General features: G+C 40.9%; 1 protein-coding gene across 1 annotated transcript in view; it reads right to left on the bottom strand.

The window, feature by feature from the left end:
* Positions 1 to 303: 303 nt before the first annotated feature.
* UST (uronyl 2-sulfotransferase) overlaps positions 304 to 23,052 on the bottom strand; it is a 152,558-nt gene continuing 129,809 nt past the window's right edge. Inside the window, exon 8 of the mRNA XM_066315652.1 lies at positions 304 to 3,920. Coding sequence (XP_066171749.1) covers positions 3,637 to 3,920 — 284 coding nt within the window. The 3' untranslated portion in view covers positions 304 to 3,636. The remainder of the gene's footprint in view (positions 3,921 to 23,052) is intronic.

Below are 23,052 nucleotides of genomic sequence, written 5' to 3'. Positions count from 1 at the left end.
CAGATGCGTTCTTCAACATTTAAACTTTGTGGCTTTGCTGGTGTGTTTATGAGACAAGGTACCATTCTACATCTTAACACTCAGAATGATTCATCAAAGATCCAATGGTAAAAGAATTGCAAAGAAACTGGAATGCTTTAAATATACCACCAGGTTCATGTACTTTCAGTTCTGTCAAGCTACTTCGTACAAGTAGAGAACATTTGAGATACTCGGACTTAACCCCGCATCACCAACAAAATTCATGTGAAAGAGAAGTAAACTGAAGAGAAACAAAAAAATGGCACAATTTGTCACTGTCACTTGAAACTCAAGAGTAAAATTTATTTCTTTTCCAGAATGCTGCATTTTAACAACAGTTGATTCTCTCTTTAGTGTGAAAGCACTGATACTTCACTTACATTGTAACATCACTGTGACTACTGAAGCTATTATGCCTGGCCATGAAACACCAGATTCTAGTAAAAATGCAGTGTACGGAGACTAAGTTGTTTTTCTCCTGGATAAAACTTATACTTAGCCACGGAACACTGGACAATGCACTTCAATGTACTGACTGCACAGCTCAGGTGAGTAGAACAATTTGGACTTCAGCTCTCACCTCTGGATAGTCTGGGAGATGGAATAACCCAGGAGCAACCTGCTCAAGCATGACTTTCAGAGGATGCCCTATGCCATACCCAACCCTGTTCTGTTGGATACAGCTCCAATGTCCTACCCACAGCCACTGTATCCAGGCAGGAAAACTAGTGTAAGCAAGAGGACTATGGCACCAGGAAGAAATGTGCAAGTTTTATTTTAAAACATCATTGGATTGAAAAATAAAGAATCATATGGCTTATTGATATTTCAGGAGATAGTAGTGAATAAATTAAAGAAGATTTCACTCCAAAACGTATGTTTTTTCATTTATAGCTAAGCTAATGTAGACATATATTCTCTTATTTTTGTAAGTGTTGAACAGCCACCTTTTTCCCCCCACAAAGATCTCCAAGTATATGCATTGGCACTTTCTACAAAGCTGTTGTGGATTAAACGCTTACAAACAGTGATTTTTTTTTTCTTTTTTGAGTAAGAAATATTAATTAGTCCCAAATAGAATTATTTAAATCAACTTCTTCCTGAGAAACTTAGAATTTGGAATGTGCTGCAAAGTTTCAATAAATAAGTCAAAGATTTACCGGATTTATAATGTACCTTTTAAAACTTAAGCAAAATATATTTAATGACAGAGAAACAGGGCATAGAACCAGGAATATTAGAAGCTATGTGCCAGATAAATTTAAGAATTACCATTTGAGGAGGAGACACCAGGTTGATTGTTACGAAAATACAACAATATTAAAACCTAGCGAGTAAATCACTAAGCAGCTTCTGTATTTAGATTATAAGTAGTGATGGCTGAGGATACCATTAAATAAACAAACAGATAGAAACAGACTTTACTGGAAATGGCAGTGAACTCTCAGGAAGGGTGAATGTGTTAAGTGACTATATTCTGTTAAAATGCTGCCAGAAAAAAGGATTCAAACAAAGTTTCAGAAACATGAGAGTACTAGTTCTTTCCAAAATATAACAACTCCACAGTGTGTAAACTAATCATTACTCTTTCAATGTAATTTCATAGAAACCACTTAAAATATACAATGCAGCAGATTCATATTTTAGCTAATATGTTAGTTACAATCTGTGCCATTTTCAGCTTTCTTTAATGTGCTCCCCCACAGTAGTGCACTGCTACCACCAACCTGGGATGTTAATAATAACAGAATCTTTTTCCTAGTATTTTCTGTATGTTAGCATCTTGTCTTAACTCTCCTTTATTTTCATTCTCTGTGTATAGATAAAGAGTGAGTGGTGAAGAAGATCAACCATAATTTTTATTGTCTCTCAGCAGGCTCATGGGAGAGAAAACCCTTGGAAAGCCCCTTTGAGCTGATCCCGAGTTTATATGCTTCATCCATCACAAAATAACTTTTGCTTGATATAGCAAACCAAAGTATGACCTTGCAGATGGCAGCTGTGGAATAGGAACCAAAAATTTTCTGGTAGGTGTTTGAGAAAGGATGTGAGATAGACAGACATGGATTGTCCCCATCCTGGCACGCAGCTGCAACATCTAGCACCTGCCTCTTTCCTATGCTCTGGGGACAGGAATTTATTGCTCTTATTCTCTATTAGTCCAGCTTTCTCTGGCAACAATGGTGCATGAGGCCAAGGCTTCATCAAGACCCCAAACTCCCCCCTATTCCGCCGTGTAGCAGAAGGCCAGAGCGCTCTGCCCAGGGCTGGCTGTGGGTCTGTCACTTCTGCAGCACCAGGGCTGGCAGGCTGCCCAACAGCAGCACACCCACATGCCACAGGGGATCCCACTCCAGGGACACTCACCTGAACAACAGCACCTCACATCTTGGTGTTACTTCTCTTTCCCCTCCCAGCTTCCACCGATGCCTTTCCCAGTGTTGGAAGGTATTTGTAGTGAAACACAAGGGCAACTTCCACAGTGATTCTCTTAATAACCTATCACCGAATCAGCTTTGGTTTCAGAGAGAGCATCTTCTTGTACTTGTTTGATGATTCTGAAATATTTCGACTAGAGAAGTTGCGTATGTTCATATTGTTAATTTTCCTTCTAGCCACACTAAAAGCAGGAGGCTGGCGTTTGTGCTGGTGGGGAAGCTGTGTTCAGATTCAGATGTGAACAATTGAATTCTGCAGTTCCAGAAATACAGGTCGTGCTTAACAGGAGTTCCAGACCACCTGAGCTTTTAAATGAGTAGCTTTTTCGGTATCTCTTTGGATTTGTGACCCAAAAGAATAATAAGAATCTAAAAATACCATTAGTGAACATAAACCCCCATGTTACACCTTTTCCTTTAGAGTCTAATAGAAACATACTCTACTGCTGAAATAAAGCTCTGCCTGGCACTTTTAATTAGTTGTTGCCATTCACTGAACTGGTAACTTTTCCCACTGTACGAACTAGAACGTTTTACCAAAAGTATCTGGCTCCAGTAACTGGCCTTACACTCACTAGTACTGATTTGGCAATACAGCAGCCTCACTCCTCTGGCACAGGTAATTCAAGGAGCTATCACCTAGCCTCTTTCTGAGCCTTTCACATCCTTGACAAAGCAATGGCTCAGACTGCACTACTGGGATACCAGCTTTGGACAAAAAGAGGCACTCTTCCCAAAGGGCTCACTACCTGTAGTTCACTTGCTGGTAGTTCATGCCACAGTGTTATGCCATGAAGACTTGTTTCTGGTCAAAGAGAGAGATGAGAATCTCTAAGATTTACTTTTCAAGAATGCCTAATCTATTCTTTTGTATTTTGCAGTTCACAAAGGCCTACTGTGTATTCCAAAAGTTATTTTGTGACAGATGGTAGGTACTTCTCTCTTGAACTATGCTATAGCAAGGACGCTATAGAGCCAACACTGTATAATGAATCAAACCTGCAAAATCAGGTATCTCCCAATGACTCCAGCATGTGGGAATGGTCTCTTCTGTTCCATTTCAAATCCGCTGCGCATTAACTCAGTTCCTTAAGGAATTACTTATAATAATTATTGAAAAAAAATCTTAAGAAAGCTGGAGGGATCACCAGAAGAGAAAGGATAGCTCTTCCATCCATCACCTTTTATAGATATCCTCTAGCCACTTTTCATCATCTTCTTCCTCATCATTTATTGGCTCCTCTGTTTCCAGAGGAGAAGGAATGAAGAACTCAGGTCTGGGACTTGGTTTCCTGTTATGAGACTTCAGTCCAAACTTGCGCTTTAGCAGGTGGAATTGTTCTTTGACATAGTAATAAAACTCATATTCGTATCTCATGCGTTGGTAGAGGATCTGTATTGCTTCTGGAGAGGGGACGGTCTTTTTCACTGTCACAGTCAGATTGCCAAGCTTCCTATGTTCTGTAAAGAAAGAACAACAAGCAACATGGTGGGTGCTGATTAGCAAAACCAGATGTAAACTTTTTAATTTAAACATTAAGGCATGACTCTACTACATTACTGATACAAATGAGTTCAAGCTGTTTCTAACACAGGATTTACTTTTAACAAGATATGAAAAAATACAGATGTTTGAAGTCAGGTCTGCATGTTTAAATATCGTTAGTTCATACATGTCTGCAGTCACCAAAGACCTTAATTGTCAATGGTTAAAACCCACAATCTTGCCTAGCTTTGGAGTTTGATGTCAGGCCCACCATCAAGCTTAAAATATCAATTATTTTGTATGTGGCATATAGTGACCTGTCTCAGTTATGCTTTATTATAGTTCAAATCTAAACAGATACTTGTCAATCTGAATCCATCTCAGGGTGGCACCAACAGATAGCTGGCATCACCACATGACACGTCAGGATCAACTGTGCCTGTTAGCTTTCTCGTCCTGTTACACCTGTTCATGGAGCTACACTCATCTTCCTGACATGCACTCGAAGATTTCACTACTTTTTTGTTCACCTGACAACTTTTGCTTTGGTAAACTGAGATACAACCTTTAATCGTTGATAAAGAATTAGGGTTACTAACAAAGATACTGAATTGTCTCTTGTCCTTTGATAGACAAGTCTATCAGTGGAGATTAATGTATTTGAATGAGGTGTAAAGCAACCTCTGAAGGCAATAATTTTTCCCCCCAAGTATTTTCATTCTAAGTATATAACATGGGAACCTAATTCTTATTAGGTAACAGCAGTTCTTCAAGTCAGAAGTATTTAAAAGGGTCAGAACATGAAGGATGGCAAAGAAAAAGCTTAAATAGAGGAAACAGACAACAAAGAACACTTCATGTTTCCAGCTGGGTTCCAGTGGCAGCAACCACCCTCACTTCCAGAGGGAGTCCCTGAATCAAAATGTGATTTTACCACGGGTAGAGTTTTGTCCATGTGAGCAGAACAGAGGTCTTCTGGAGCAGCTATCAGCAAAGCTTAACATATACTTAACATCTCTACAGAGAAATAGGTTTTCACAATTGCTTACACATAATGCTAAGGGATGCAATGCTGGTTCCTAGCAGGAAAAGTAAGTTGTTCTTGGGATCCCACAAGCTATATGTCTATCCAAGAGAAATAATCAAGAATAGCTTTTTAGGGAAGAGAGGCACTTTAAACAAAGACAAACCCTTTTATCCCAAGAGGCAATAAAATATGATTAAGTCCATCTAGCAAGCACAACAGCAATGAGCTTTAGAGAAAAAGTTCATACAAGATTTTAAATCTTAAAAAGTACAACAGATAGGCAGAGCACAGCATTGAACATGAACCATTTTCTTTAAATTTTAAAAGATTAATATTCATACAGCTTAAGGTATCCACACTCGAAAAAGAATTCAATTTTCTGTCACTGGACACACATTTTCCTCCGTGAGAATTAAGGAATAAATGAAAACCAACTCAGAACATTTTAATAATACTACATGAGACAAGTGCTGCTGGAATGGACATTCTCTTATTCACTGAACTTCATTGTGTCACACCTACCTGGTGCAGAAGAAAAAAGTTACATCTGAAATAGTCAGTTTTGCTTGTCAACTGCAGCAGACCAATTTGAAATGTAGGAAGAATGATATAAAGAGAAGATACGTTGACTAATTTACTCAATGCAATGCTGTTCTAAATCACAAAAAAATTATTTAAAGCATTCATTCTATTTCACATCTATACTTTTACTTCCTTCTCTAAAGGAAGAATGGTTTTTATTGGTTGGTAATTATTAAAACATACTACTGGTGTAATTAAATGTAACTTTTACACCAAACTTAGTAGTTCTTTCCAATGAAACCTGTCTCTACTCATGTATATAAAATAAACAACTGAGTACACAGAGTTCTCTGTTCTTTAATAACAATGATGTAGGGTGAAATATGCTCTATATTTACTGACTGTTTATCTATTTGCTTAGTTTTATTTAGATATTAGTGAAATTATTAAAATATTAAACCATAAAAAGCCAGAAAGAAAGATGCAATTTTTAATGTGCTATTTAGCTAAGAAAAAGTGTAGAGGAAGGATTAGGAACTGCTTACATTTCTAACAGACATTGGCACAGAAGGCAGGACTTGTAGTTAGTGAACAGAGTGAAGTATTTTTGGTGAAAATGTCTGGGTTCCCAAGAGCTTATTCTCTTCTGCATCGCCTTTATCCATAGATTGGAACAGACAACAAAGGTCTCAATCTTGTTAAATTCTCAGTCAAATTGTTCAAGTTACTTTCAAATTGCCATTGATGGGTGTGATATGACTACACCCCAGGAAGGCCAGTGTGCTCAGTCTGTCCTTGGGTGAGAAAACTTTCTCATGATTACTGAGCACTTCAAGACATTCCTCTTTATTATGCTTAGCTGATAGCTCCTGCCAGCTTTGCAGTCTGGTTTTCTTTACAAATTCAGCAGCAAATATACACTACTAAATACTGCATTTATTACCTTAAGCCTTTATACTGCCTGCCAACTTTGTTTTTATTTTACCTAAGTTATTTCTGCTACAGAACACTCCATTTAGCTCACTGGAAAAAGCTCTTAACTTATACGGTCCCTCCAGGGCCGTAAGTGGGGAAAGGCACTTTCACAGCTCCAGCTCCCTTCGGTGGCTGCTTCTCCCAGCAGAGAGAGGCACTTGTGCTCAGCCCAGGAGCGCTGCCAACGATGACAAGGTGACAAGCACGGGACTGTTTTCCTCGGGGGGCAGTCTGTGGGGGCAGGAGCAGCCAAAGGCAATGTCTGGTGCTCCGTGCCACCCTCACAGCACAGTGCACTCTGAATGTGCAGTGGCACAGGGGTTTCTGATGTGTGCACTTCTTGGCTCTGTGCACACACCTATGACTGCGGCAGTTCGTGTCCGAACAGACAGAAACACCCACACTCAGGGAGGCTGCAGGGGCTGTGTAAATTTTCTGGCTCCTGTTTGTTTGCCTTGCAGCACAATCACTGGAACTGCAGAGCATGAAGAGCTGGGAGGTGTGGGGTGTTGGATGGTGTGAGCTGGGCCTGTGCCTGGCTGCAGGCTCAGCCTTTTGATAAAACAAGTGAACTCTGCTACTTTTTGTACTTGAACTTTATTTAGACTGTGTTTTAATCTTAAATACTCTTTAAAGGCTCTCTAATACAAATATGGATGAAATCACAACACTGCCCCTTGAAGTCACCTCAACCACCTCTTCTTCATCATAGAAGCAAAATGGAAAATGAGGTAGATCTGGCCTAAAGCCAAAATACCGATCTGCATATGCTACATAAACGCAGATGCCCCACCAAAAGACCCCCATTTTATGACCTTCGAGACATCTAACCACATGGAGGGCAACAAATGACGCTATTTACTTCTTAAGGTTATTTTTTCAAAATGTGTTTACTTTGGCATTATTTGACATTACTAGAAGAATGTACTACACTAATGCAACCTCCCAGTGCAGCCTGCTCATACCCTGAATTAAGACTAAACTGATATGCAGATAGGAATGAAGAGAATGAAATTCTTTTGGGTAACCAGTTGATGAGTGTTTACTGTTACTTTCCACACTCTCACTTTCTTTTTTTTTTTTTTAACTAAGAAATTGACATTACTCACTGCAGCAATCCAAACCATAGGGAAAAGTGAGTATTATAACTTGTGGCTCCAAAAACCCCGAATTGCCATATTTAGACAAAATGACCCTAACGGCATTCTCCACCTCAGAAGAAAACTTCAGAAAGATGGGCTCTCCAGGGTCCTGCTGTTTTGGAGGGTGCCGTGCAGAGGCTGCTCCTCAGCGCCGCTCCTGGATGAAGCCACAGGGAGCCAGTGTCCCAGGGGGCCCTTGAGGAGGGCTGATCCGGGCTGGAGGCAGAGCAGGGTGGCTGCAGGCCAGCACACCGTGGGCTTGCCGGGCTCGCGGTGGAAGAACACCACGCCGCTCCCATGGCTGTGTGAACACGATGGCTGTCATACACACAGCAAACTCATTTCCTCAACTGTGCCATAGAGGCCCCGTGCCTCCACTGTCTGCAGCCGAGTAAAAGCACATACCTACTTCTCTGGAGTTTCAAATGGAAATAAACGTGTCACTGTGGTTAGATGTGACGTACAAAGTGGTGAGGGTCTCTGCTTGATCTGCCTCTCATTGCTGTGGTGCCAACCAGGGCTCTGATGGCTACGCTAGAAATTATTTCCCCTGGAATGTTCAACTGCAGCTTAGCAAAAAGTTTTCTGGCACAACTGATTTGCTTTACAAACTTGAAATTTTGAGCCTGGCTCTTGAAGGATATCTGGAAAAGGACAGTCTGGGGAGAATGGATGAGACACCAATGTGCTGGGCTCACACATCTTTCCAATGGCCACATGGCTACTGCTGCTCAGGAGTGTCAGCCCAGGGCAGGTCCCTGGATCCGAGCTGGAGGAGGGATGGTGTGCTGCAGCCACACCCCGCCATGGAGCACCTTGCTTAGGCTCACGTTTGTTAATGGAAAGCAGGGATGGTGGAGAAAATCTAACAGAGACACGGACCAGGCTGAAATAAATTAAAAATCAAAACGGATTGAAAAGTAAAGTAGCAATTTCTCTCACAGTATCTACCAACTTTATCTGAAATACCATGAATCCCAGTTATTAAACTCTTTACCACTTGTTTACTCTCCTCTCAGATATTCAAACCAAACAAAATATGGTATAAGTTTAAATGACACGTAGATAAAGATTAGACCCTCACGTGCATACTGGGGACAGCTATGCCAAGCTCACAGCAAAGCTTGCTTTGTTCTAGCTCTTCTGTCCTGAATTATAGTGGACACAGAACAACTCCTAACTCCAGGGGATTAGGAGAAGTCTCACACACTGGCACACAGCCATTCTCTATCTCCTAAAGGTCAGGTATAGATCTCTCTGAAAGAGCAGCTCTTCAGAGGTCATGGAAACTCCCAGAACTTCAGAGATCTGCAATCCTAGGAAATGGAATGTCCTATTATCTATCAAACAAGGATCTTGGCAGCAAATACACCAGACTGTAATTAGCTTAGACACTGTAAAATGATGGCTGTCAGTGACAGAGATGCAACTAGGTGAGACAGCAGTGTTCTTTCTTCTTTATTACCATTACAATGAATAAAGAAAATGGAGTAAAGAATAGTCTCCCTTTTAACCTTATATATTTTCATAATTTATTTTAACTTAGACAAAATGCAGGAAGGTCTGATAATGATAAGGTGGCACAGAAAAATGGAGGGATGCCAAACCAGAGATTAGCTAAGGAGAGTTCAAAGAGATAATCTGAAAGACACGTAATCAAACACCTACTAATGTTCAAGGACGTAAACACCAAGCAGGCATGACACAAAACAACAGCAAGGAAGAAAGATGAAGAAAAAAGAAAATAAAAGTTAGTGATAAGTGATAAATGTAAGGAGTACCTTGGGCTGATGTGGCCATAAATAACAAACATCTTCCTACACTATGCACGTAACATCGATTTGGAAAATATTGCAGAGGTCAGCACTGCACTGGTTTGGCAGTGCAACAGCGATATGAATTCAACAATGCTCTTACACACTCCTTGGGTTGCTAAAGGTATTATTTCCCTTATGAAACACTTGCCATACAGCTCAGCAATACAACTATGTAACTTTCTCCAGCTACCACTCTGAAGTCTCTTCTCCAACCAGTAAGTATTATAATGAAATCTCTAACCTCTCCTCCTAGAAATGTCACAGTGTTATGCCTTTGCTCCTACCCGCTCAGAGCTGTGGATCCAACAACATGGATTTCAGCTGCATGAGACACTTCAGCCAACCCTCCGGTACCACACACTGCCTCTGATGCTGTCCTCAGCCCGGAAATGTGCTGTATCTCACACGAGATTTGATAACAAATCTCAGCAGGATCTTCTAAGAGACTCCTCTGTTTGGTGCATTTTAATGTTGCATTTCCAGTTCAGGTAGGTTAATGTAGAAGAAAAAGGAAAGTTGAAAAATAACCCACACTGGTAGAATAAACAGGCAGATTCTTATGAGAATGTGGTCAGGTACTTTTATAGCCATTAAGCAGCTTTTAAGTTGAACTAGACGGAGTTGGAGGTGCCAAAACCAAAGTCATCTGCAGAGGAAATGCCAGGATTGTCTAGTTTGAGTTGCCGAAACAACTGCTATGGTTGCAGCTCATATGCTACAATTCCTAATGTATCTTTTATAGCTGCTTAAGAGTTATTGAATCCAGTCACATCTGGATCTTACAAACCCACAATTTAAAAATAGATTCTTACAGAAGGCTTGTGAACAGGGCTGCATAGTAGGTTATGCAGATACTAACATTATCACTTTTTTGCAGACGTTAAGAGACAGTTGCAGTGACCGAGACAAATTTCAGCAGTGCTTATGAGCAGGAAAAGCTTCACCACAGCTATGTAGTGCAGAAAGTCTGCAGAGATACAGCCCAGGACTTGAGAATCTAGAGAAGGCACCTTGCCTTTGTGCTTCAAACCGTGGTAGGCTGCTATCTGTGATTTTTGTCCACAAAAAGGAAATGATGAAGAGGTGTGCTGTGCAAGCTAAGATGTCCAAGAGGGATGGAGAGAGGTGGATGTATCTTTATTTCCATATATAGTATTGGTAAGTGAAACATTGGCATATAGCATCCAGTTTTGTAACCACATAGAAAGAGTATGAAAACAGCCTCAGAATGAACACTGGGGTTGAGGAAAGATGCTCTGGTCAGCTTACCAAAAAAGATGATGGAGAGGTGACTTGTTTAGAGCATCTGCATATTTTCATGGTGAGAAAACTATGGGCAGTGAAGGGTTGGAAGCAGGAATCAGAGAAGCAGAAAAATGCGGACTGGAAGTATGGCAAAGCTTTCTTGAAGTGATGAAGGTGATTAATTGTTAGTACAAAAAAAACACAGTTGAATTGCTATCACTTGATAATTTTGCATCAATTCATAACTTAACGAACTCCAGATATTGGTCTCCATGTAGAGGAGACATTGAAACAAGCTCAGTGACCCAGTGATCCATTTAAGTCTTTCACAGATCCAAGCTTCGAACACCTTGCTTGTGTCAAGTTCCAAGTCAGAAGCACTACATGCAAAAGCCTTTTTGTCACTGCATTTCAGATACCTCAGTGTGAATGTCTTTTTTGGAAGATGTCTGAACACCCAATTTGCTACATTTTCCACTTCTTGATTATTCAAACCTAGTGGTCATCACCCTGTGGTATCAGGCCTTGCAGGAATGGGAAATAATCCTATTTTTTTTTTTTTTTAAATATTGAGACTCTGGCCTTAAATTTTTTAATTCTAAATGTAGCCTCCTAGCCACTTAGACTAAGACTCTTAGCCACTTAGACTTAATCCTAAGTCTTCCAAGAACATACATATGACTGCTCATTTTTTTATATAACTACTGAAATGAAAAATGAATGCAAAAATACTAACTAGGATGCAAATAATGTCCAATAATAAAACTGATGCACTGCCAAGGTAAAATCACAACTGATAGGAGATACAGGACTGGCAAGATGCATGCTACTGTATGAAAGCTGCTATTAAAATGGGGAGGAAAAAAAGATGCTATTGGTTCTTTTTTCCCTTGTGAGAAAGTAGCCAGTTCCAGGAAGATTTTCTCCCAACCATCTCTGCACACAGACAACTGAAAGCCCCAAAATGGTTTTATTTCTTATTATTTCAAGTTACAGGCAGTCAAGAGAAAATTGTCTCTTTTGCCCTTAAGTTCTTTTGTGTATAATGAGTGACTGAAGGCAGCCAGGGGCCGAGGCACGCTGAAGAAGGAAGAATGCTACCAGAGCAGAAACAACACACTGTTCCTTTCAAGTTCACCCCCTCCTGGCTCATAGCCCGACTGCCTTGGCCAGCTGCCAGGAGATCGGGACAAAGGCTTCCTCCTCTGGCCAAAACTGAGGAAAAGGGTCTGTTGTTTAACACAGGCAGACTTGTTCCAGCAAGAGAAAAAAAAATAAAAAGGAGGGGAATTATATTATCTAGAAGCCCTGGGAGAGGGGAGTAAGCTCATAGTGTGGCTAATGCAATTCTCACCCCGTGCTTTTCCTGGAGAGAGAACATCTTGATTTTCTACTGCTCAGGCTAGAAGGCAAAGTTTAATGTTCCAACAGAGCTAAGCCCTAAGGCTGCCAGGGTCTTCATGTCCCCTGAGGTCACTACGAACCAGAAACAAGAAGGCATCTTTCCTCCTTCCAGGAAGGTCCAGGCAACCCACTCCGCCCTCCAAGCCTTTCCTAACAGGCTCACGTGAAGGCCAAGTGTCCTCATTCACAAAAAAGACAGTAATTCCTATGCACCTAGCAGACTTTCAAGAGTCTGACAGATAGATAAGGCAAACATTCAGCTATCTCAGACCTTCATAGTGACCAAAGCTCCTGCTGGATTCTCACAAATGCATTAAACCCAAGTCAAGGGTGAAATCATGCCTGAGCTTTTCACTGCCTCTGTTACAGAGCCTGCAGCCATATCTGCAATGAGGATTCCTGGAGACAGATGCTGTTGCAGAAGTCAGAGAGATACACTGGCTCTTCGTGCCAACCTCAGCACTTCTTTAGCAGCGCAGCACAGGTGAGGGATGGGGGCTTGGGAAAGGCAGAAGAAATTCTGGTGTGACCTATTTAATCCTGAGCACCAAAGCACTCCCTCAGAGGCTGTATCACAGGATGTAGTGTCCCAGTGACTTGTGGCAGGAGACTTCCCCTGGCAATTCTTTATATGCATGAGAGCTTTTGAAAGCAGGCCCCAATTCAAGGGTAAGTATGATTTTAATCTGTTTGGGTTAATATAAATGAATTTAGAATATTTTTAGGTGCTTAGAAGCTGTGCAAACACCATCAAGATTTACGCATGCAGGTACTTGCTCTATATTCCAAGCAATATATTTTCTTCCATAAGGAGTGTAAAAATAGCATTTCTGACATACTTACAAGACTAAGATTTTTGAAGACAAAGGCTTCCCTATGCACTCAACGCATCTGTACCAACGAGCAGCAAGGACAGCTGCCTCTGTAGTAACTCTCACCTGTCTTCAGTGACTGACACAATCAGCTCCAGCACACCTTTACCATTCGTGCTTGTGTTTCAGCACCAAGAACAATCCATTGAGGAAACAGGGCTTGCTTAATGATCTTTTTAAATTCAACTTCCATTTAACATTAATGTACAGACAGGGAAGAGATACATGGGCACATTGTTCTGCCATCTATCACCTTGTTTACAGGAAGTATATTCTCAGTAGCCTTAACTCTATTGCTTGTTAAAGGACTTAGCTGAACACACTGAAAGCACACATGAATTGGAATGAGAGACTTATGGGGTATGAAAAGCCATTGCTCCTGCACTTAATCCTGTAAATTGTCTTATGTCTGCAGTATTTCAACCAGCAGTTTCATGCCAGTGTTAGAGAGACTGGCTAGTATCAAAGTGTCCAGGATAGTCTGCACATTAGTTTAATGACAATACTAGACCTGACAAAATGACTACTGTGCTTCAAAGTTATACTGCACAAACCTTTTCCTCGTGATTAACAAAACAGGAGATAAAATGATTTGCTGTCTTTTTCCACTACAGTATTTATGGGTACTCGTAAAGGTTAACACCTCTGAATAAGAATAAAACGAGACAGGCACCAGGAAGAATGTAATTAGTAATTAGGAGAAGCTCTACAAGATGAACCAATTTTGGGAGAGAATGAGGTTACTAAAAGGAATACTATATGTACAACAACCTAGGCTTTTGTTGAAGAACATTGCAATTTTCTACAATGCAATCTTCAGGAGTGCTGGAATAAAGATATTCAACATTCCTCATGAGATGTGCAATGTTAAAAGTTATATCAAGATAAAGACAGAAACCTGTCGATGCAGGTTGGCCATAGTCAGCAGTCAAGCACCCATGGGGCCATTTGCTCTCTCCTCCTGCTCCTACAGTGGGAGGATGGAGAGAACAGGAAAAAAACAAAAGGCAAGAAAATTTGTGGACAGAGATAACAGTTTCATCTGGAGGAGAGGGAGAGGGAGTGAGTGATGCAAATGACATTCCTTCCCCATTTGCCAGTCAGTGCATAAGCAATCACCATCCTAGAAGCCAAAGATCCCACTCCTTCCTCCAGCACTACTTCTATTGATTACTGAACATGTTGTTATATGGTATGAACAATCTCTGATCAGTCTGGGTCAGCTGTCCTGGCTGTGTCCCCTCCCAACCTCTTGCCCATCCCCAGCCTACTGACCAAAGAGCAAAGTGACAAGGAGAGAAGACACTGATGCTGTGTGAGTTCTATAAGTAAGCTTAACTACCTGATAACATAACACAACACAGAAAATACCATTAAGAACCAAATGTCAACATTTCAGTGCCCAATTTCAACACTTATTCCTCTAAACAACAAATCAGAGTCTGAATCTACAAAGTCCTATTCAACTTGCTAAGCTTACTAGAAGAATACTTTTTAATACAGAATATTTTAATGAAGTTCTGTGGAAAACATGATGAAAAAGTTATCTGAGAGAATAGTACATTCAGGGTTTCCATAGTAAGAAAAACAATGAAAAAATAAACAATCAAGCCTACTTCAGAAAGGCCTGTCCAAAAAAAAAAAAATCACCTCTGGGAAGCTCAGTGTACTTTTGTGCAGAAGGGACATTGACCACATTGATGTGTGTATACACTTACACGTACCAACAGGGCTCTGAGGCACATGTTTTCACCCAGGTTTGGTGTTCAGTGGGTGACCAATGAACACAATCAGGTTTTGTATTAGAATCATATAATCATTAAGGATGGAAAAGACCGCCAAGTTCACGGAGTTCAACCTTTGACTGAACACACCATGTCAACTAAATCATAGCACTAAGTGCCACATTCAGTCTTTCCTTGAACACTTCCAGGGCTGGTGACCCTATCACTTCCCTGGAAAGTTTCTTCCAATCCTCGAACACCCTTTCAGTGAAGAAAATTTTCCTGATGTCCGCCCTGAATGGTCCTTGGTGCAACTTAAGGCCATTTTTCCTTGTCCTGTTACTGGTTCCCTGGCAGAAGAGACCAACCTGCCTACAAGCCTTCTTCCAGGTAGTTGTAGAGAGTGGTAAGGTCTCCCCTGAGCCTTGTTTTCTCCTGCTTCAATAAGCCCAGCTCCCTCTACTGCTCCTCATATGACATACCCTCTAAACCTTTCACCAGCTCTGTTGGTCTTCTCTGTACACCCTGCAGCACCTCAATGCCTTTCTTGCAATGAGCACTCGAGGTGAGGCCCCCTTACCAGTACCAAGTAATGGGGACAGTCACTGCCCTGCTCCTGCTGGCCACACTTGTGTCTGACACAAGCCAGGATGCCTTTGGCCTCCTGGGCACACTCTGGCTCATGTTAAGCCAGCTGTCGACAGCACTCTTAGGTGCTTCTCCCCTGGGCCACTTTCCAGCCAAAAAAAATCTATTGAGGAGGTTGTCCTCTGCAACCAAGTGTGCAGCTTGGGAGGGACCCACACGGAGCTATTGAAAGAGGAAGGAGACACCTCGCCTAACCAGTGAAAACAGCAGGACCAACCCTGGCAGTCAATGGGGTGACAGATGCTGTAGCTAGATTGCCTTCATATCCAGTCTTAGTGCTGATTATGTGGGTCCCAGGACCCAATTCAATGCCTGGATGGGGCCAAGTTCGCCAGTAAACCCATAGGTGCTGGGAATATGGAATTGTGACTCTGATCTCTTTAAAAACACATTCCTCACAGGCTGCTCTAGTATGTCCAGTGACTGTGGTCATCAGCTTCTAAATGAACAAAGTAACCTGGGCACATCACGTTCAATTGAAACTTCATCCATCTGCTTGCCATAGTGGCTGACAGCATTTTTGGCACATTCCCAGAGCATTTAATTTTATTAAGTACATTTACTGAAGAAATGAAAACCCTTAAACTGAGCAAAAAGAGTCCTCGTAAATATAATTTTTTTTTTTTTCATTTTGTTTGAGTTACAGTGGGAAATGAAAAACTGCAAGGCTAAAGGAAGTGAAGGGACTATTTATGTAGCATGGGAAAAATTAAACTGAGATTCAACACTTGAAAGTGGGTGACATCTGTTTATCAAAATACTTTTGTTGTATCTTTTGCTTTTTGGTTTTTTCCTGCTAAGACTCAGAAAAGGGGGCGCAGTGCTAGATTTGAACTCTGATTTTAGAGGCAATTTGGGCAAGTTCTGCCACAATTTCAAAATCAAAATATTGGTCTGCCAGTGCCAATTGCTAATAAAATATACTAACGTATCATGTGCCATTTCTCCACTAAATTACTCACACATGTGTATACAGCATGAAAAGATGTGTGGGACTAGGAGTTTTTCCCTTTTTGCACATGAGATACAAAGTGGCTTTGCGCTTAACTTTTTATTCCTTTTGAAGGAGTGGGACGCACACCAAGATGTGGTCTGACAGGGTAACTGAAGAGTCTGTCAACTGAGCAGATGAATTAAGCAGGAACTCAAACCACTGATTTCTACAAGCAGCTTGCAAAAACATGCACCAAGGAAAATAATTTTCAGTGATTCAAAGCAGAACCTTTGGCTAAGTGCTAAGTCTGCCCTTAAAATAGGCTAAATAAGGTGTTCTGCAAATGCACAAAGTACTGGGGCCTGCCAGGGACCCAATACCATATTCCACCAGCAGCAGAAGGCAGTGCCAAGTAAATTCTGAAATCTAATATACAGACAGATCTGTCTTGCAGTTTCACTGCTCTTCTGCTAGTAGAAGTTCAAGATGAACTGGGCTGACATTTTTGGTAAGCTGTTTGCTAAAGTGTAAGACAACAGAGTAAACTTTCCTGCTATCAAACACTTGCTTTGGCATGTCTGCACCAAATAGGCAAAGTTGTACAAGATGCAATTTGTTCTTGGTATTTTCAACTAATAAGAGCTAAGAACAGATGACTGCAAAAAGGGTTTACTTTCCTCCATGAGCTTGGTAAATCTGGACAAATATATATGTGTATCATAATGTCTGTATATGTAAGCCCATCATAATAATGTGTTTCTTTCATGGACTTAGACTAAGAGCACTCATCTTTTTTCTATGCTGATTGAAGAGAACAATTTGCTATTTGCAAATAAAACAATCTTAACACAAGAAATCTGTTGCATTGCACTTAAAAAGAATACACACCCTCCATGCTTAGCATCTCATCTGGTCATTACAGAAAATCAATTAATTGGTTCAACACACAAAGTCATGAATTAGACTAAGTATCCAAATTCAAGAAAGAATATGAACTGTACAAAAAGCTACTTGGTATCCAGGATTCTCAGCTGATGTCCTGACTCTAATAGCTTTTAATTACCATCACTGACACCCAAAATTTACCACTGAGTTTACCACTTATTGAATTAAATAAGGAATGGGAATAGATAGGGCAAGATTCTACAGTGGGAAAAAACCCCACACCTGAAATACCCAGAAATCCTGAAATGCATCTGATACTATTATGGTGAAACCAGACAAACACTATTCTCTATGAACCAGGATTCAGTGCAGAAAAACAGACTAAGGACTTCTCAAACACTGAAATGTAAGTTGTGGACAGTGAAAGGCCAGAGACATATCTCACATGTACTAATCCAAAAATCTTGGAGAATATGGAGGAGGCAACTGGCAACATCACTCTCTACCATACTGTGTACCAGTGCACAGGATGAGTCAGGAGCATTCCTGCTGATGAACTCCAGACAGCCACTCAGAGCACCAAACAACCCCCAGAGAGGGAGACAGCCATTTACCTCTCTTCACTGATCATGCAGAGAGTTCAGTTTCCTCAGCACATAATTTAAACACTGACATTAAATAATGTCCATACCCAGTGAAGTAAGGCAGGTTTGTCAGCTGCCTGAAGACCCTTCAAGGATGAGTCATGGCTACTGTGAAATTGGCAGAGCACTCATGGAACAGTAGGGAGTGGAAGAAAACTTGAAAGATAAAAATAGGACTACCAATGCCCAGAAATATTTAGTGGTATTTAGGATAAAACAGAGTTTTTGGTGAATATTTTCATTCAGTGTTTTAAATAAATTTTCTTGGGCTATGCTGTCACTTCTGTCATGTCCAATTTCCACTAGCTTTTGGAAGATGTATATTATATATCAGTCACCCATTTATTCCACACTCTCATTTTATGTAACAGAAAAAGCATGTGTTCGAGCCCAAGCAGTAAACCTCCAAACTTGGTAACATCCTAAAAGCCACAGGAGCCCAGCTCTGCAAAGCACCGCGGGCTCTGGCCGGCTGTGCACACCCGTGGCTCCCTGCCCCTGTCTTCCCTCCACACAGGCCCAATGCCACCACTGGGCTCTCCCAGCACCTTGTGCTGCACTTCGTTCTAGTGAGAAGGAAGCAAAACCTGAAAGAGCCCTCTCCCTTCTGTTCTCTTTTCCTTGCTAGATCCAACAGTACTCTTTATCAATCTCCTTTTCCCCTTTCCACTCCACAAATACAAAGAAATCAACTAACGTAGCTGATGGCTTGGAATGAATCAAAACAGTCAAGCAGCAGGAGAAGCAGAAACAAGACAAGCACAGAGTTTTTGTTCTAAGCCCTACAACTGACCAAAGATGTGATACCCATAATGACTTACAGGTACACATGTACCTCAAGAACAGCAACACATCACATAGCAACACAACTTCACAGGCTGTTCAAAATCCAGTTGAAAGCAACAAGATGGAAGAAGACAAACCTCATTTAAAATCTGCACTACACAAAAGGTGTTAGATAGAATTATATTGCAAAAGGCACAACAATAAGCTACATTATTTTATCATTAATCTGTCAGAACACAAGAAATTAGGTTTTTTTCCGATGCTGGATGCATAGAGCTGAATAATTCCATAATCAGAGGGAAGCCAGCTCAGAAAAACTAGCCATGAGGAAAGCAAACATTGTGAAGAGAGTATTTCAGGGCCTGAGAACAGAGCGGGAGTGTTTGCGTGGGCAGACAACAGATGCTGCTCCAGACTTTCAGCAAAGAGCAGAGCAGGGAGGAATGGGTAAATGCTGATATTTACTTGCTGTTTTAACTTTAAGAAATTGGAGGAAGATAATTTAAGACACTGCTCCCTGGATAGCTTTTGTACTTCTATTGAGTCTCCAATTGTTATATTTTTCTCTCTCTTCAATATCCTCATTTCCCCTGAGCATGCACTGACCAGCAACTTGCATTCCCTAGAAATCCTCCCACTAGCTATCTGGAAAGAAATTTATGCTAGAGGGCATAACACTCTTCTAACATGTAGATGCCTTTAAAACTACAAGTCATCTTCAGAAAGCAAATTGCACAGAGATGCATAAAGAATTCCTCCAAGACCTATTTTGGAGGCAAGTGAATTTAGCCAACTCACAAACATCAGCAGTAATTTCAATTCAGTAAGCATGTTTGGCATTCTCAAAACCTTCACCCAAACCACACAACCTCTTGCATGTGCATATCTTCCAAAAATATTTTTTCTTGGTTGGTTTTTGTGCTCACTTTTTGCCCTCGGCCTATATGATAAAAAATTTCTGGGTGAGCCGTGGAGAACGGAGCAGGCCAAACACTAATTCTCATATGGAATTTATTTAGAGGGGAAGAAAAAATCCCTTAAGTTGAGTAGTTACATTATTTTGAACTGGTTTTATATTTTATGCGTACATAGTGGAGCTGGAATTTCAGGGCTGGCTTTTGTTTGCATTCATCATGAAACATTTGTTATATGAGCTGCTGCTACTGCTACCAAAACAGCTGCTGCTCACTGCTAGAAAACCAGAGGCCAACTCAACAGTTTCTTTCTTTCTCAGTTAAGTCTAGCTGGAAAATGAGGCCTGGTGTGTCTGCAGAAAATTACCTTTCTTTGGCTTCACTGTCATCCTTGCCACCTTTTGCTTACCCAGAATGCAAACTTGAAAGCCAACAGATAAATCAGAACATGAGCAGGCACTGATGCTCCGATTCTGATGCTCCTGAATCACCTACCATTAAACACAGAACTACAGCTGCATGAAATCCCTGCTTTGCAGCTAGGGCAGCACCTCAAATGTGAATGCCTTCCCTTCAGCTGCTCTTGCAATTCTGCTGGGATTTAACCCTTCTGTCCTGCATCATCATTTTCTGCCATCTAGAAAAATTGAGTCATGACTTGATCTAACTTCACATAAAAATTTCTTCTGTAGGAGAGTACTTCCCTGTACAGAGAAAAACACCAACCCAGCTGATAATCTGTGTGCTTTCCTACCAAGCTCCACATGGATCAGGCCCCAGAGCACCTGTGGACTGCAGCTCCGAGGACAGACCTTCTCAACTGCACACAAGCTGAATTTTAATGCTTTCCTTTGTTATGATTAGTAAACTGCTTCAGTGTTGTTTTTGTTGCTTCCTGGTAACATCATATCAGCACTGACCTCTCTTACCTTGGTCATACCTTTTTAGGAGAACATTTACTCCAGGCTGGAACACAGTCTTCTCTGTGTTTTTGAAGTAAGGAGGCACTACCAAACAATGAATGCCTACCTCTTTCCCCAGCTTTATCCTGCAGGAGAACTTAATTTCTCCTATCCTGACAATTAGATTTCTTCAAGAGCTTTTGGACAGAGATCTTGTTGAAAATCACACCTGTACCATCTCATATCCCTGTGCTTGCTGAGTCCTTAAAGGAAGCAGTTAATTTTTGAGCTTTTACAAACGCCATACTCTATTATTCTTCTTCTCGGTATGTCAATTTGATTCTTTCATCTGTCGGTGTCTAGGTGAAAATTGCAGCCCTCTAAAAGCTTGGAAGTGATCTTAACTAATCTTCCAAAATAACTGCTGATTGACTCAGGGGACACATGACAGAGTTGGCAATTTCTGTTTCAAAGAAATCCTTGGTGAATACTAGCTCTCACAGCAGCATCCTTAACTCTGCCAAGGAGTAAAGACAGATGTGGAGTAAAAAAATGCCACATCCTAACACTTACCTGCATTTGAGATGTCATCTGCAAGTAACTGAGATGATATTCAAACAGAGGGCATACAGTACAACTCAAAAGGTAAGATTTATAAAGTACAGTAACAACTGTGCAGATGTTGGAGATAGTCAAAGACAGAAAACTGGAGAGAAGATAGTAATAAAAGAACACAGTGGGAATGCAGTCTGGAAGAGGAGGAAATTGGGAAGATGAGCCTAGAGAGAAATGGAGGGGAGGATGCTCCTTCATGCTACATTTGAAAATCTGTGATTCTACTCCAAGAACAGAGGAAAAGAAGAAAAACGGAATCTTCACAGCTGTATTTTAGTAAAACCTTCTTTTCTTGCTATAGCTTCTTGGAGAGCAAGTTTTCAAGAGGGACAGATTAAAGAGGCTGGGAAATTCCAACAGGGAAAGTAAGTCAAGAACACCACCAAGAAAAGACTCTTGGAAGAGGAAGGGGTCAACTCTCCAGCACCATGAACTGCCTTCAGGGCAGGTAAACCAAAGGGGTTTGGTTCACAGGAAGGAGCACAGGCATGGTGTGAAGCTGTGTTCAAGTGAGGAGTGATGGCAGGGAGACATACTAGCCCAGAGTACCAGCTGGGTAGCAGCTGAGAGCTACACTGCTAAGATATTCACCTCATTTTAATTCTCACAGTTTTGTCATCAAGAGCTGACCCTTGCACTTTGCTGAAATCCATGTTACTAATTCTTTCCCATCTTTTCTAATAGTAGCAACAGTGGCCTTAAGATGATTTCAGAACACAATACACTGTGTCCTCTGGGAGCAAGTGGTCCCTTTACAGACGTACCCTGGGGATGTCTCTTCCCTGAGAGTGTCTCCCTGCCACTTCTCCCAGCTGGTCACTGTCTCTCTCTCCCTGACTCTCTTCTCTGGCACCTAGCCCTGATGTGGTTGGAGAAAACCCTTTTGGTGTTATCTTTAATGTCTTTCTTGCTATCTTGCTATTTCACTTCTAAGTTGTCAGAATTTATGTTCTCTCATGTTTTCCTAATTTTCATTATTACAACATTTTAATTACTACAGCAGCTAATTTGCATCATTGTAAAAACTTGAGATGAAATTGCAATGTTTATGTGAAAATCTAAGTAATTCCTAAGAGATGGCTGCTTGTCTCTACTGCACAAAAAATACAGGTAAAAGCATTTTAACAACTAAATTTCTTTTCTGTAGCTACCTTACCTTTAATGTTTTTCAAAACATTTCTGAGCTATCAAAGATACTGGCTAATGGCATTGTTCTTGCAAGATGTCCTGGGGATAAGAATAATCAATTTAACCTGCAGCCCATTCTACCACTGATACAGTGATTTAGTCTGAGAGAAAAAGCACAATAACTTTATTTGAAGACTGAAAGTAAGATTATGCTCCTAAAAGCTAAGGGAATAGTCAGCTATGTGATCTGCTTCATATTGCTTCTGTGTCTTCAACACCAAATATGCTTTGTCTTCAATTAAAAGGTGTTCCTCCCCAAACACTGGCCCTGAAAACATACTGTGGCATACAACGATAATTGAGATAAATTCTTAGTTGTTTTGGTCCTAGTATTAACAAAAGTTTTTTATATTCCAGCCTCAGCAACCTTGTGCAGCTTGCTTGTTTCCATGAAGGTGAAATGAAGACCTGTTCATCTGGGAACAGAAGCAGGCCTATTACCTGGGACTTAATACCTCCTCCTGTATGTCTTCTGTTGCCTGGACAGAGGTCAAAGTTGTCAAAGAAACAACCTGCATAATCTGTTACTGCTGTATTTTTTGTTTAAATGATACTTTTAAAGCAGAAGCAGTAACCGAGGCTTAGCTGAAATGCTACTGATTAAAATAGCATTATAGTTTTATTTACTAAGGTACTCAAGAAGGAATGAACTGTCATTGCAGGCTTTAACTGCCTGTCATTAAAATGTTTGTGGTATATTGTCATCAGCAACCCTGGATTATTTATGAGATATCAGTAATGCCATATCCGAATGCAGATTTCCTTCTGTGCTGGAGCTTTAACAAAGCTGGTTATCCATGAGTTTTCCATTTTGTGATACTAGGAACAGGAAATATTCAAAAGATGCACTGGGGAATCAACCT

The sequence above is a fragment of the Sylvia atricapilla genome, chromosome 3, assembly GCF_009819655.1.
Source record: "Sylvia atricapilla isolate bSylAtr1 chromosome 3, bSylAtr1.pri, whole genome shotgun sequence".
In the NCBI taxonomy this organism is placed as follows: domain Eukaryota; kingdom Metazoa; phylum Chordata; class Aves; order Passeriformes; family Sylviidae; genus Sylvia; species Sylvia atricapilla.
Note: the sequence above shows the minus strand (reverse complement) of the source record. Positions and strands in the feature narration are given on the sequence as shown.